The 15,352-nt window shown below is 38.2% G+C and overlaps 1 protein-coding gene across 2 annotated transcripts; it reads left to right on the top strand.

The window, feature by feature from the left end:
* The first annotated feature begins 4,419 nt into the window (after positions 1–4,419).
* LOC135712756 (dehydrogenase/reductase SDR family member 7-like) lies at positions 4,420–15,352 on the top strand. 2 transcript variants are annotated; one of them, XM_065235811.1, is made up of 6 exons: positions 4,420–5,062; positions 5,160–5,309; positions 5,389–5,744; positions 5,898–6,011; positions 14,570–14,736; positions 14,799–15,348. In XM_065235811.1, exons 1-6 carry the CDS (start codon positions 4,936–4,938, stop codon positions 14,851–14,853), a joined length of 969 nt encoding a protein of 322 aa, XP_065091883.1. In that variant the 5' UTR covers positions 4,420–4,935; the 3' UTR covers positions 14,854–15,348. The 2 variants fall into 2 exon arrangements, with proteins under 2 accessions (XP_065091883.1, XP_065091884.1); XM_065235812.1 differs by lacking the exon at positions 5,898–6,011 and having other exon boundaries at positions 4,421–5,062; positions 14,799–15,352.

Below are 15,352 nucleotides of genomic sequence, written 5' to 3'. Positions count from 1 at the left end.
GCCTATTGGGGTGTGTGGATTTATGCAGAACATGCAGGGGTGAGTGAAATAGCTTGGGATTGCTTGGGACCGTTGTTCTGGTACTGAGTGAGCCAAAAATAATAATGATTTTCTTCGGGAACCAGTGGTCTTAGAGTTACCTCTATGCTCCCACGGCGATTGAAATGTCTTTTTGCAACATTTGCGCGTGGGACAAATCACGAATACGCTGCCACTTCGTCATGGTGCAACTGTCAAACTAAGTAAATCATTTTCTTTTATACACAGCCTACTACAGTTTGAGCTATAGGTTACGTGCATGTAAAGAAAACCAAGGCATTGTATGCACAGGTGAAACGGGAAGCTTATTTGTACGATGGTGAAAACATTATCACGCATACGGTACCGCTCAAAATCCTCAACCTAACCATACCAATCCATATCTTACCACGGAGTGGGAGTTCGCTTGCGAACGGAAACACCCGGAACACGTTTCGTCTGTGCTCGCAGCGCACAATCGATGATAAGACGCGCGAGAAAGGAGTACTCGTCCAGTGGAGGAAGTGATTCAACCGATTGACTGGCATCAAGAACCGCGATCGCGAAGTCAACCGAGCGAGTAGAAGATGAACCATTGGTAATAGAAACTTTGATTGGCAAATGATCACTACCGTAGGGCTCTTGAATTACTTTCCACGAGCAATCCAACGATAACTCGAACAAAGTGAGAGGTCTAATCTGCTTACGTTTGCTGGAGGTTTGGCTACTCGTGTTGCTTCCCCGGTGTTCAGAATTGTCATTTTGAAGAAGTCGCACATGTTGAGCGATTGTCGTCGTACAGTTCCCCCAGCCTATACCGTGAGAGTTAAAATCTCCCAAGATCAACCGTGGCTCCGGCATAGCCGTGCAGATATCCGAGAAACTTTGACGAGAAATCGCAATTCTCGGTGGAAGATATACTGAGGCAATACTGAGGCATTTACCTCGAATGTTAACCTGACATGCGACAACTTCAATGCCTGTCACCGAAGGCAGATTGATTCTGTTGAAGGAATGGAACTTGTTGATCCCCAGAAGCACCCCTTCATACGAATCTGCGCGGTCAAGGCGAATAATGTTGAAATCGTGGAAACTAAAAATTTAAATGTGTCAAGACTTCTACCAACAATCAATTCGAAACTAACGATTTTAAATTGGCTCACTACTTGACTAGCCTATTGCTCCCAAGCAAATGATTAACGTATCCCATTCTAGTCGAAATTCTAGTACTACACAATGTTTGTTTTGATTCGCTATGAAAGTTTGACAGATAAAATGAGGGGTTAGTGGATTTTCCTATGTTTCGAGGGGTGAATCGATTAGCATGGGACCGAAGATAGTACCAGAGCTGAACCAAAAAGTTGAGCTCGTTTCTTCGGGACCTTCTGGTCTTAGAGTTACCTCTATGCTTCTACAGTTCCACTGAAGAACAGAGGTCATATCCCCGACCTCATTCGGAGAATAATCCATTGAAGGATATGATCGATGCAAGGGAGGACCACCTAGAAGCTAGTTGATTCAAAAGAGTTTTCACCATTGGCAGCACTAAATTAATAATGCTCCTCGTTGAGTCAGAGACAATGAATATACTGAAGAAGCTATTCACAATACCAGAAAACGTGAACATGGGGGCATGTTCTTGCTGATTATTCAGCTGATGTTCTGGCCGAAAAACTGGGACATCTGGGTTTTTAGATGATCCTGGAAGTGACGGAAAGTTCTTGTCATAATTACAAGGTTTAAAACCTGGCGGAATGGGTTTCGGTGCATTTCCGTTACCTCTTGATTTTTCCAAGGTGAAAGGGTGTTCCGTACGAGTGGCCTTGCGAGGCTTTTCGGTGATGTGTTTTTGGCTCGTTTTTGGCTCGTTTTCTCGAATTCTCTTTAAAGACAAACGGACTACCGTCACCCACCTCTAAGTCAGAGTCTAGATCATCAACTGGCAAAATGGAAAAAGTGTTACCGTTTTTTGGAGTGGTCTGAGAAGATGAAGGGGTATTCTTCAAGAGTTCTGCTATTGCTCTCTTGGAGCGAGCTTGCAGAGACCGCTTAATTTTGTATCCCTGCGGTTTATACATCGGGCAGTCAATCAGGGTATGCAGGCTCTCCTTGCAGTACACGCATTTTGGAGGAGCACCGCAAGGGCGCTCTTGACGCTGCTCGCCAAGTTGTTTACATTTCGAGCAGTTCATTACCCGAGGTACAAACAGACGTACAGGCAGCCGAACCTTGCCAATAGCGACGTAGTGAGGTAACGCTGAATCCGAAAAGGTCACACGAAACGAGTTTGACAAGGAATAAGTTTTTTTGGAGCCTACGACGGATAATGACTGTATTTGAAGGCAGCATGGTTTTTAAAGATTCCGGAGGAATCGGGACCCAAGAAATCATCACTAGTCAAACTCACTTCAAAATCTGACTACAGCGTCTATCTAACTATAAAAACAATCTAATAAACATCATGTTAACTGTAAAAAAACACTTTAAATTGAATCACAAAAATAGGAATTCGATAATCAATAGAATTTAAAATGAAAATTTTTGTTGTTATGATTGAAAATGCTGGTTTTTAAGCTGAAAATATTGTTTTTTTTTAATCAAAATGGTACATATTAGTGTAACAGTAATGAACTTTCATCACCGACAAACCGACATGAATGACCATAGCAAAAACAATAAAATGTCTGACCAGAGCACACTACTGACATCTGGCTCTCTGTTCGCGGGAAATATTTAGCTAAGCCATGAACCCGCATGCAAAAGTTATAAATTGGTTCGTGTTTGATCCATTCTGGAAAAAATATTTTTATCTAGATCAAAAAATCATGCACATTTAAATCGACCGTTTACGATTTTCGGACATAAGTCAGAATTAAGTGTCATGTCGGTTTGTCGGTGCTTTCATGTTAAAAGCTTGTTTCGGAACAAAAATAATCCGCATTTAATTTCAACACTGTGATGCCTTTGATTTGACAGTAGTACAATTCATTTTGAAAGTTTAAACTTTTAAAAGTTGTGGGGGGACTACTTTTGATTTGACAGTTGGCTGACTTTTAGTTTGAAAGCTAACCGCTTTCTACCAAAAATAACCAACGAAAACTTTTAATTCTATCAATGATTTTTTTTATTTCAAAAACGATTATTTTGTGTGTTGTGTGTGTTGGCACTCTTGCCCCATGGCAGTTTCAAAACAATTTTTGAGATTTGAGATGACATTTTGAAACAATCGTAAATAGCTTTTGACGAGATTTAATTTGCATTACACTACTGATTTATGAAGGCAATGATATGAACTTACAATACGATGTACACACTCCTATAAATATCCACTATTTGGCATATATAGAAAGTACCATTGTTAAGGTGGCACTCTTGCTCCACCAGACCCTAGTTTATCAGAAAGTGGGGCGTGTAAGGAGACACAAGAGGGAAAATAAAAGTTGTGTCAGGAAAGTGGAATAAATCTTTGGATTTGAGTAGTGAAGTGCTTGTGGAGATTTTTCTGTGTGTCACGTGTGATCATTCCCTGCAGCGCATAATTGTAATCGGTAAGCGTGCCGACCCTCCAGAAGTGCCCCTGACTGAGGTGGCTACAATTTCTTGAAGAACTCCTACATCGAAAACAATTTCTTGAAGAATTCCTACATCGAAAATTCGCTAAATAACAAAAACGCGTGCTTAGCTGTGCAACAATTAGCAAATTACCCTATCCGATTCGTTCGATAACAGGAATGGAGTGCAGCATTACTTTGGCATATGGGACCCATTTCCGTCAGTTACATCCAACATAAAGACAACCCATTCTTCTATGCACACGAGTTGAATTACGAATGCTGTAAAAACCGAAAGGATGCCATACCCTAAGGGTGATTATATTTATGTTTAATCACTTTTATATCAATCATTTCGTAATATCTCTAGTTTTAAAACAAAATCAAACGATCATAAATATATTGTTAAACCGATTCCTTCTGTTCATTTTGCATGTTTCCATTCCCTCGTCATATGCTTGCGACGCCTTAACACATACAGTGTAGACATAAATTTAATGCTTCAAGCTGCCGAAGCATGTCTGGCTGTAAATGTGACTGTATTTTGGTTTGATTATCGGTTAATTCAATAGCTTACCAGTTAAAAAGTTAAATCATATGCATAGTACTATTATGTTCACTGTATTACAACAAGTACATGTCATAAATAGGAAAATATCGGAAATGTTACACTGTCTCTCACTAAAGCGACTACACCCATACCGGTTTGCTGTTAGGCATGTATATATGGACACCATTGACAGTGCGCGAGCAACAGGTAGTTCAAGCAAATGCACTGAGCAATATGCGCATTCCGTATTGACATTCACCGTGATTTCTCCTCCGCCAGGTAAGTCTAGAAAAAATCGGAGATCCACTCTCTGGATTCTCTCTTGACTTCTGCGCTCGCGTCGATAGTTTAAGCCAAGCGTAGTTGCAGTTCCGAAGAAAGTGATACCACACAGTGGGATTAAGCGTATGGAAAATTGTGGCAGATAGAACTAGAAGACACTTAAACGTATTTGAAACCAAAAATATACTGCCAAGGCAGTTCTGATGTTTTCCGAGGTGTGTTTGAATGCGAGCGCGTGTAGATATTTAGTTTACGGTGGCAATAAGGCAGCAGTCACACATACGCGTCAACTAATAAGTCGGCGCAGTCAAGCAACGCAGAGCATTTTTATTTATATTGTTGATAGGTAGGTACGACAGCCACCAGCAGAGTATCGTTTTGGGTCAGTAGGAACGACGACGTATTGTCGTCTACACTCGGTATCATCGCTTATATACCTAGTGGCAGTCAGTCAATGAGTGAGGTATAGCTGCTGGAATTTTTCAAAAGCACATCAGATTATAGAGGGGCGTGTGCCTCGAGGAGACTAGGAAAATGGCTTTCTTCTTCAATTTCGTTGCCATCTGTACGATTGTCTACTTTCTGGTACGGCTCATTCTCTGGTTGGTGCTGGATTCGGACATTGAACTCTTCGTACTGTCCAAATTGGGCAAACCCATATGTAAGCATACTATAACTGTTTGTGATCCTATATTGGGGTTTATCCCCCCACACACAGACGTTTTCATTAAACGATGATTTCGAATGATTTCTTTTAGCATCTCTGAAGGGAAAAGTCGTTTGGATCACTGGAGCATCAAGCGGAATCGGACGAGATTTGGCAATAGCGCTCGCAAAGAATGGTGTTCGTCTGTGTTTATCAGCTCGAAACATTTCGGAGCTACTTAAGGTTAAGCAAGATTGTATAGGTAGGTGCATGAGATGATATCACTCGATTCGTGAGAAAATATTAGCATCTGACTCTATGTTCTCCCTACATAACAATAGCGCAATCCAATGGCTCTCTCGGGCCGAACGATGTGTACGTGCTGCAGATGGATATGTTGGATATAAATCATCACAATGACTATTTCAATATGGTAATCGATCAGTTCAAGACCCTGGACATCCTGGTCAACAATGCCGGACGATCGCAACGTGCCGACTGGAACAATATCAGTGTCAAGGTGGACCGGGAGCTTTTCGAGCTGGACGTTTTTTCGGTAGTTCATCTATCGCGAATCGCTCTTAACTTTTTCATTCGCAACTCGATGAAAGGTCACCTGGCTGTGACAAGCAGTACGGCCGGCTTGATAGGGGCTCCCAACTCGGCGAGCTATACGGGAGCTAAACATGCACTGCATGTAGGTATATGTATTAGCAGAAAAAGATAACGACGATTGCGAGCTGTGACGTAGAAATTGTTTATCACTTCTGTGTTTACTTTTTCTATTAGTATTTCGTAATTGGATAATCTGTTGTGTCTACACTTTCATGAGCATTATTTTTCATTGTAGGGATATTTTGAAACACTCCGGAATGAGCCTTTCGATGTGAACATAACGATCTTCTGTCCTGGGCCAACATCTACCAATTTCCTACAGGAAGCCTTCACCGACACACCAGGAGCGGTAAGTAGATGGTCTTTGTTACACAAGCTAAGTGTGGAATTATAGGCAAACGACCAATTCATAAATCGGTTATACCAACCAGCGACCTGTGATCTCTATAACTATTGCCGAGCGATTTAATATGGCACGTTCGATAAGATGAAAAATACTCGCTTGAATACAGAGGAGACACGGGAAGTAGAGCCGCATTTAAGATCCAGAGGGGCAGCTATCCTTCGGGGGCTCCCATATTATTTGCTTGTGAAGTTTGAATTTGAAATGCACGATCGTATCAACCGGAGGAAACTAACGATTTTAAATTGGCTCACTACTTGACTAGCCTATTGGTCCCAAGCAAATTAACGATTAACGTATCCCATTCTAGTCGAAATTCTAGTGCTACACTATGTTGAGGGGTTCGTGGATTCACCTATGTTTCGAGGGGTACATCGATTTGCTTGGGACCGAAGAGAGTTCCAGAGCTGAGCCAAAAAGTTGAGCACGTTTCTTTGGGACCTTCTAGTCTTAGAGTTACCTCTATGATCGTTTTGTTCCTGCTATCAAATTAAATTTGATTTAAAAAAATCAGACTAAAATCAAAATCTACATTTCGCTGAAAAAACAAATGAAAAAATGTAACTACAGTATTTGTTCGGTAACCGGGGTTTTCTTTAACTGGGCGTTCGTAAACTGGTCTGTAGCCCAGTTAAAAAGCAGCCATACGTCACATTTAGTTTGACACTTCGTTGTCAAAATTGATGAGGGGCATTCGAATGGAATATTAAGTGTTAATATAAATAAATTAGTAATTATTTTCATTTCACTCTGAAAGCAGGACCTGAAAGCGTTTTTAGCGAAAGCGTTTTTAGCGAAAGCGTTAAGCCTTTCTAAACTCGCGAAATTGAATGCTGTGAAAATAATGATAACAAAATTTACCCTGTTTCAATTCAATGCACATTAATTTTTTTAACGCTGATCAAACATTTCATCGAAGTTCCCCTCAGTGTTTTTGACGTTTGACTAGTCAGCCCAGTTATCGAGTGGAATTCGCTAACTGGACTGCGCTTTTAGTCCAGTTAGCGAACAAGACGTACTGTACTGTGATCCGGGGGCAACTTGATCACCGAGGTAAAATTGGTTGGTTGGTGATATGTATCAAGAGAAATCTTAATAGCATTCCATTATGAAACTCCAATGGTTGATTTGACGAGTTTCTCTTTAAAAAAAAAGTAGATTTTCCTGCATCCTATCATTCAATTTATTTTAATTGACATTCACTGCCTTTCTACTCATGACTGTCCCATGTTTAAAATGTTGGAAAAGAGAAAAACACGATTAAAGTTTCGAATATGTGTTACTTATTCGTTACTATAAAATATTATATTACTATATAACGAGAGAGAAAGATTAGTAATTTCCATTTAATTCCACTACCTTATTTGCTTATCCTTGACAGATACGCGTATTTCGTCTACAATTTGCAGACTTCTTCAGTGTCTTGTACTAATACTCGTCTCGTCGTACAGTGTCTTGTACTAATACTAGTCGAGTATTAGTACAAGACACTGAAGAAGTCTGCACATTGTAGACGAAATACGCGTATCTGTCAAAGATAAGCAAATAAGGCAGTGGAATTAAATAGAAATTACTAATCTTTTTCTCTCTCTCTCTTTATACAGGTATTCCACTAAGCCGTCCAAATTCATCAGGATTATATTACTCCCATTTGAACATATCCGGAGAGCTTCGAGATTAGGGTGTAATTGCTTTTGTAAACAAACACGTCATTTGCCGATATCTCGCGAATTAAAGCTCAATCTAAAAAACTAATAACACAAACAGGTAGAGGAATAGTTTTTCCACAGACAAACAGACATAACACTCAAAAGTTGTTAATCGAACAAGTATTTAACGGTCAATTTAAAAGTATCGTAGTTGGTAGTACCGCCACCTGTGGCGCGCATAGTCGATTCCCTTGCGTTTGACGTTTACACACTACCGCCATCTGTTCAGCGTACTACCCACCACAGTGTATTCAATAGATGGCGGTAATGTTTTAGCGACGATGTTTTACAGTCAGAAATATTCAATGTGTTATGTCTGTTTGTCTGTGGTTTTTCTATGATTTGGTATAGTTTGTTTGCAAGATTGTTCTTTCATTCGCGAGAAATCGGCGATTGACGTGTTTTTTTACAAAAGCAATTACGCCCAAATCTCAAAGTTCTCCGGATATCTGCCACTTTTTATGAAAACTGCGAAATTACCGAGGAAATTACCTTCGATTAATTCAGTAAAATTAATTTTTACACGTAAAATATTCAGTGGGACTATCATGCCTAGAAACTTGCTATGCAGCAGGAGATTCTGCGCATATCAATCCCACTACGTCACGCTCTTTTTTTCGTGTTGCTTTGATGACAACATTGCGTTTGACATCTTGCACGTATGTTTACGTCTCTAAACGAGGTGGAACGAGCGTACACGTATTATCGGCATAATTTTGGAAATTTTCTGCAAGCATCGTATGCACATAGGTATGCAAGCGACGATAGCGATGTGGAAACGGAATTTGGTGGTTTTTGCGGGTTCGATCTGGACGATGTGACTGGAGCAGTGTGGTTAGTTCTACGGGTTTATCCGTAGATCTACGGATTTCCAGATTTACTACGGATACGGACCGACCATACAATTCTACAGGTTTTCTTGATTTGTAAGGATTTTTTTAAAGTGCCGAAGAAATTCTACGGATTCTAAAATGTATGGTTCACCCCCCACTCATCACTTTAAAACAAAAATACTCTTGGAATGACTGTGTTTGGAAAATGGTCATTAAATTTAGCAATAATTAACGTAATGGGAACATACCCAACAAACAATCGTCTATTGAAGAAACGACTTCTAGACGTAAACTGTATGCTTAAAAATACTTGCATTATTTTTAATAATAACTTCTGTTCAGGCTTTGTTCACACAAATCTCGAGAACTTATTCAACCACAACACATTGTACTATTGGTGTTGTATAAGGTATGTCGAGAAGCTGTTATTGGACTTATATGAGTTGTAACAGAGCTCATTCGATAACATTTTTGATTATTCAGCGTTTATTAGACATCACTGCTTCCATTTAATTAAAACAGTGATGCTCTGCTTACGCTTGATTCTCATGTGAAGTAACGTTTAATTAGATATTATAAAACGATTATTCAATTCAACTTTGGAAAATTAACCCGAAAATAAGAGGAGACGGGGAACTGTTAGTTATTCTTTAGTAGTGATTGTTTTCATTATTTCTGACGATGTACGTACCACACAGATATTAGAAGAAAATGAACTACATACATATACATGTCGTTGCATGGGATTCGAACCATCCGATCACCAGCCGCTTGCCTTGTCATCTGAGCTATACTAGAATTCATCATAAGGGCAGCTCAATATCAGTAAAAGCTTGCTTGAAAGTGATTACCTATCAGCTCTCCCGATCGCAACTTTAGCTCCTTCAAGGCCCTGTGGGAATGATTATTAATTCATAGTTGTTTTATATGAGAGTCGGAAAAACTCAAAAACTCAAATCTCATGCCTTGCAAAATTCAACGTCGCAATAATCACCGATGAGTTTTCAGGTTTAAAAATTCATTGCTTTATATTTTGGCGTTATTCATTGTTCTTACTATTGTTTGTGCATCAGGGGTTGGAAAACTAACAAAACATGCATAGACATGATATCAATTGACGTTTAAAGCTGGAATGATTTTTCAGCGTTGTGAGTGTGAGTGCGTGAATATGAATGAAAATCTCAAGCGTAAATTTTGTTTCCCGCATTCGCATGCGAGTTTATTCTCGGAGAGAGGCTCAATTAATGAGATTTGAGAATGATTTTCCGAACACTGCATGAGACCAATGTTACCTCTTCAGCTCTCCAATTCCAAGGAAAGGATGCTCGGTTATTTTTTAAACTAGATCAATGCATTCATTATCGTGAGTCATCTGATCGATGATTTACTATTTAAAAATAAAGGGGTTGAACTTGGGATTGAACTCACGATCTTATACCTGAAAAGTGGAAACGGTAACCACTACTCTATTGATTTCGTCTTGTTGTTAGACTGAACCAGTGTTGTGTAATAATGAGCCTACTACGTCGTTTATAAAGCATTTATAAGGCATGCGATTAAAACATGGACGCATAGTGGTATGAGAGCTATTATGCTGACTGTATCCACCTTTATTCAGCAATATTGTAAAACAATGCAATGAAATCTAATAATGGAGCTAGAAAACATTTATTAGACGTCTAATAAAGTATGTTATTAAATCAATTGAAAACAGTCGAATTAAAGCTTCAATGTATGTGCAAATTACACTTATTCAGTTTGTTATTGGGATTGAATTGGGAAGACAGTCAACGTTTATACAGCTTTAAATAAGAAAATTATTCAGATCAGAGCAAATAGTGGAATAAATGTGCATCTATCGATCTCAATGAGCTTTTTTCAGCACATAATTCGACTACTCGTTTTCTTCAGCATTGTACACTGTAATACAGCATTTATTCAATATATATGCTTATTTGTGACTCTGAATTGTTTGTTGGGAATTCACCTATCTACGGACAGGCATGGCAAATCATTTACAGGGTGTTCAATAAGTTCGAATACAACTTTTCATCGTTGTGTAGGTGCGCACCGTGTGCAGTCTGGGTATTGGTATTGGTGTCAGCTTTAGCCTCATATATAGGCTAACCGACGCGCATAGTGTAGACTTGCTGTTATTTGTCGTTTGTTTACCATGCACGATGAAGGAGTATCGCGAGTGCCAAACTGATACTTACTAGAAGCTCATTTCCAAGATCTGGGACGAGATGCCGATGGACCAGGTTCTTGCCGCGTGCGATTCTTTTGAAAAACGTTTCAAGCACGTCATACAGCAGAGGGGGGGGGGAATGGGTGCTCCCAGCAAATATATCGTAAAGGTTCTTAATAAACATTGCTTCAATAAAAATTCACTCGGAAAAGAATATCTTGTATTTTCATTTTTTTTTTTTTACACATTTTTAAAGTGAACACCCTGTAAATTCATTGCGTGCATTCATTTACATTCATTTGCCTCTAACTTTTTCCATCAAAATAATGCCGTCAAATGACGTATAAAGCATTTTTAAGATTTTGATATTAGCTAAAACTTTTGTGAGTAACTTAAATCTGTACCTCTTATGCATGGCGAACTAAAGCGGGCAGAACTTGTTATTACTATTCAGTGAATGTAACTTGCATTCACTGAAAAACAATGGTGGGTTCTGTTCGCTCTGGTTCATCATACATAAGAGATACAGATTTGAGTTATTCACAAAAGTTGTAGCTAATATTAAAATTTAAAAAAGTTTTATACGTCATTTCACGGAACTCTGTTGATGAAAAAAGTTAGATGCAAATGAATGTAAATGAATGCACGAAATGAATTTAAATTATTTTCCATGTCTGTCTGCGGATCGTACTCCATTAAAAGTTAACAACACTGGACTGGAGAGCAGTTTAGTTCCAACAAAAAAGGCACCTATCCCTTTCTGTGCTCATAAAACATCCTCCTTCAATCAAATCGATCCATTTATAATAGATTCAATAACAAAATTTTAATTTGACTGTTATGCATAGAATTTCAACATGGGACAATAAAGGTCCAAGCGCGGAAGCGGAACGGCAGCGGCAGCGGAAAATCCCGACAAGTAAGCCTACTTGTAAAACTAGTTAGCACCAAATTGACTTCGGTTAGGCATGTTGATCTCATCAGTGACAACTGTCAAACTTGCCGTTTCCGTTCTGCTTCCGCCAACATTGCGTTTGGGCCTTAACACTTGTTTTTTTTTTCATAAACTCAGAACAAACAAAGTGTTTTTCTATTTTTATTTAAAGGTTTGTATGTAAATGTAAATGTAAAAAAAAATATTGCTTTACAATTAATAGTAAAAAATGCCCAAAAGTAACATTTGATAGTGTAGAATTGCAGTTCAATAGCATTCAAAATCAGTTTTCAAACATACAAATCATAGGGTTGGATTGTTGTCCCTAACTTGAAAGTAACATTTTTAATTGAATGTCAATCTTTTTTGTGTTACCGATGTTAGAAATTAATGATTTTCCGTAAAATCCCCAGTGATATAGAAAAATACCTACATTTAGGAGCAACTGCATTTTAAACAAAAATCCATAACATCTGCTGAAAATACATTTCGCACAAGGATTTAGGGAACCCAAATTTAATAAGAATATCTCATAGAAAGACACTTGAAAGCCATTCGAGAGGTTTATCAATTTAACCCAATATCTATAGGTTGGTTGGTTGGTTGGTTGTCTTTATTAAGGAGATTTTCAGCCAGACGCTGGTTCATCTCCGGGAATATATATATTTTCTGATTTGGGATTTCAAAAATGTCCGAAAATTAATCAAAACACTCAATATAATAAGTAATCATGTGGAACGATAGCATCATCATAGTCTTCCTACTGATTTTAATACTTAGCAAGCAGTTAATTCTCCCTGGAAAATGCGAAGTGGCATCAAAGCCATTAAAGTATCACAGAACATTACTTTCGATATTCAGAAAACAAAAAGAACTCAGTCATTAATTTGCAATTAATCAAACTACTGAAAGATCTTTTACCTCAACTCAACAATTGGTGACCAACAAGCTCAGATATAATGGCTGACCAACGTATAAAACTAAATCAGAAGTTCAGCCTTGAGTTCAGCACTTAATTTTAAGATTGAACGTTAAATTAAAATTATTAGCATTAGCAGAAAATATATAGTAAATTTATAAATACAACTCTGCTTCTATGGCCAGGGCTCCTCCTAGCTGGGGCCTGGGGCAATTGCAGGAAGCCATGCCTTCTCAATTCACGTTACTTCTATTGCTGATTATTCATAAAATGTATAAATCAACTAATAAGCAGACACCTTGCAAAAAGTTAATGAAAATCATGTGTCAAATTAAATATATAAGCGGTCACACATACCTTTATGCATTCTTATAGGACCTATGTTTTTTGTCTTATGGAATGTATAAGGCTGATGTTTTGGCAAAAATGTTTAAATGATGTGTTTGATGAATAAAATAATTAATTTTCGTTTCGTGTACAGCGTTTTTTTAAGAATTATGAAATCATTAGACTTTATGATGATGCTTTGTACTTGTAAGCTGCTAGAAGAGGATGCAATTTATGTGTTTATAAGAAAAATCACAATCAGCAGTTTTATGAGCTATGCATATTCACTCTTCATGAATAATAATGCTTTTGAATCTCTGAAGGTAAAGCAAGAGTTCCTTCAGTATCAAAATGCGAGGTTAAATTATATCTTCAGCTCTTGATCCGTCTGAAAAAATGTCCATAGGCGGCAATATCAAAGAATACGTGAACCTGTCATAACATTGGCAGGATTTGTAATAAAAAAATTAAAAAGCGATTCTCTACCCTGAGCAACAAATTTTATGAAAACAATGTTTCGAAATTGGACCCGAGTTCCAAACCCTTTTGGAAGCTCACAAAATTTTCGAAAAAAAAAAACTCAAAAGCCTACTCCAGCGCTTAAAGAAGGTGGTAAAATTTTTATCACAAATTTGGAAAAAGCTCAGAAACTTGCTAAGCAATTAGAATGTTCCCATAATTTCAGCTTGGATCTTACTAGTCCTATTGAGAATCAGGTTGCTCGGGGTTATCTGAATATTTTCTCTCGGGAAAATATTTTTGATGGTTCCTGGGGGACTTTTGGACGAAGTAAAATCTATAAGTAAAAAGTTTCAAAATATGAAAGCTCGAGGTGATGATGGAATTTTCTATACCCTCATCAAAAGATTCCCAGAGAGTACCTTGTATTTCTGGGTAAAATTATTTAACAGATGTTTCCATTTGGCATACTTTCCTGATAGACGGAAAAATGCAAAATGTGTTCCAATTTTGAAGCCGGATAAAAATCCAGCTGAAGCTTCTAGCTACCGTCCAATAAGTTTGCTTTCTTCAATAAGAAAACTTTTTGAAAATATAATTTTGAATAGAATTATGCTTCACATCAATACGAACTCATCCCAGTCGGCGCCGCCGGGATGTTCTGAAGCATAACATCTCTGATCACGCCTTCCTTCGGATGGGAAGTAAAGCCGTTGGTCCCCGGTTCATGAGTTGATGGGTCGATAGGTAGGGACCAGGTGCATTGCTGCTCAGCACGGAAAACAAGATCGACGGAAAAAACAAACCAAAGGAAAAAAAAAAATCTATACGAACTCGATTTTTGCAGATGAGCAGTTTGGATTTCGCCATGGACATTCAACTACTCATCAACTCTTTAGAGTTACCAGTTTTATTCGTTCAAACAAATCTGATGTGCTTTGCATACAAGATTGAAAAGTTTAATTTTCTACTCTATATTATGAAACTTGTTCAATAGCCAATCCAACCGTTAGGGTGATCATGATGCTGTTGTCCTATTTTCCCCAACCGTGATGAAACTATAAGAATTGTAGCACATGAAATCACTCTCAATTAGCATTAATCTAATCTACCTTCCTTACATCTTTCATTCCAGAAATACAACCAATCCGTACGCCCGGAAGACAAACGCATGACTAGTGAACGGTGCGGCTATCTGTACGCAATTGCTCTGGCGAACAAAACTCACCTCAGTTGGGTCGGAACCTTCCCCATCAATCTGATATTGTACATTGGATGTTACTACCCAAACGTAAAGAAACTGTAAGTGAAAATCACACCTCCTGGTTGTTTCTAACTCAATTTTCTCCACACTTCATTCACAGGTTGCTGAAAATCGTTGGCATGCGACGTCTGCGGCAAGTGCGAGACAGTCGATAGAGAGGCGAACTTGTTCTGTGCATACTTCGCGATTTCCATTATATCCATCCAGATCTGCCAGCACCAGTGCATGTGTAAAGTATTGTTAGTGCTAATCATCTCACCAGCAACACGGCCCAATGATGCAGAAGTACACCGCACAAGTGTAGATTGATATAAATTATTAGCGTTAATTAGCAAGCTTAAAATAACGATAGTCAATTGCTGCGTTGCTTAATTTATTTTGTTTACAACTTTTTTATGAAGCATGCCATAGAAAGCATTTTTGTTCAAAAGTAGGATGTCAGTTATTTCGTTTCCGAGGATATTTTTTTTTTTGTTTACCGATAAATCAATGAAATCATCAAAACTTGTAAACTACACACTTATCCAGTCAGTAATTTTTACTGAGTTTTTGAATTGCGGAACTTTTCGGTAAAATTTAAAAAATCTGTGAAAAATTTTAAGTTGAGAAAATGTGTTACGAAAATTGACAGACTTACTTCTGTTAACCCCGTGT

This window comes from Ochlerotatus camptorhynchus, unplaced genomic scaffold, assembly GCF_037179485.1.
Source record: "Ochlerotatus camptorhynchus isolate MF236.1 unplaced genomic scaffold, CSIRO-AGI_Acam_v1.1 ptg000503l, whole genome shotgun sequence".
NCBI classification, from domain to species: domain Eukaryota; kingdom Metazoa; phylum Arthropoda; class Insecta; order Diptera; family Culicidae; genus Ochlerotatus; species Ochlerotatus camptorhynchus.
The sequence above is the reverse complement of the archived record's forward strand: the minus strand, read 5'-3'. Positions and strand labels throughout refer to the sequence as shown.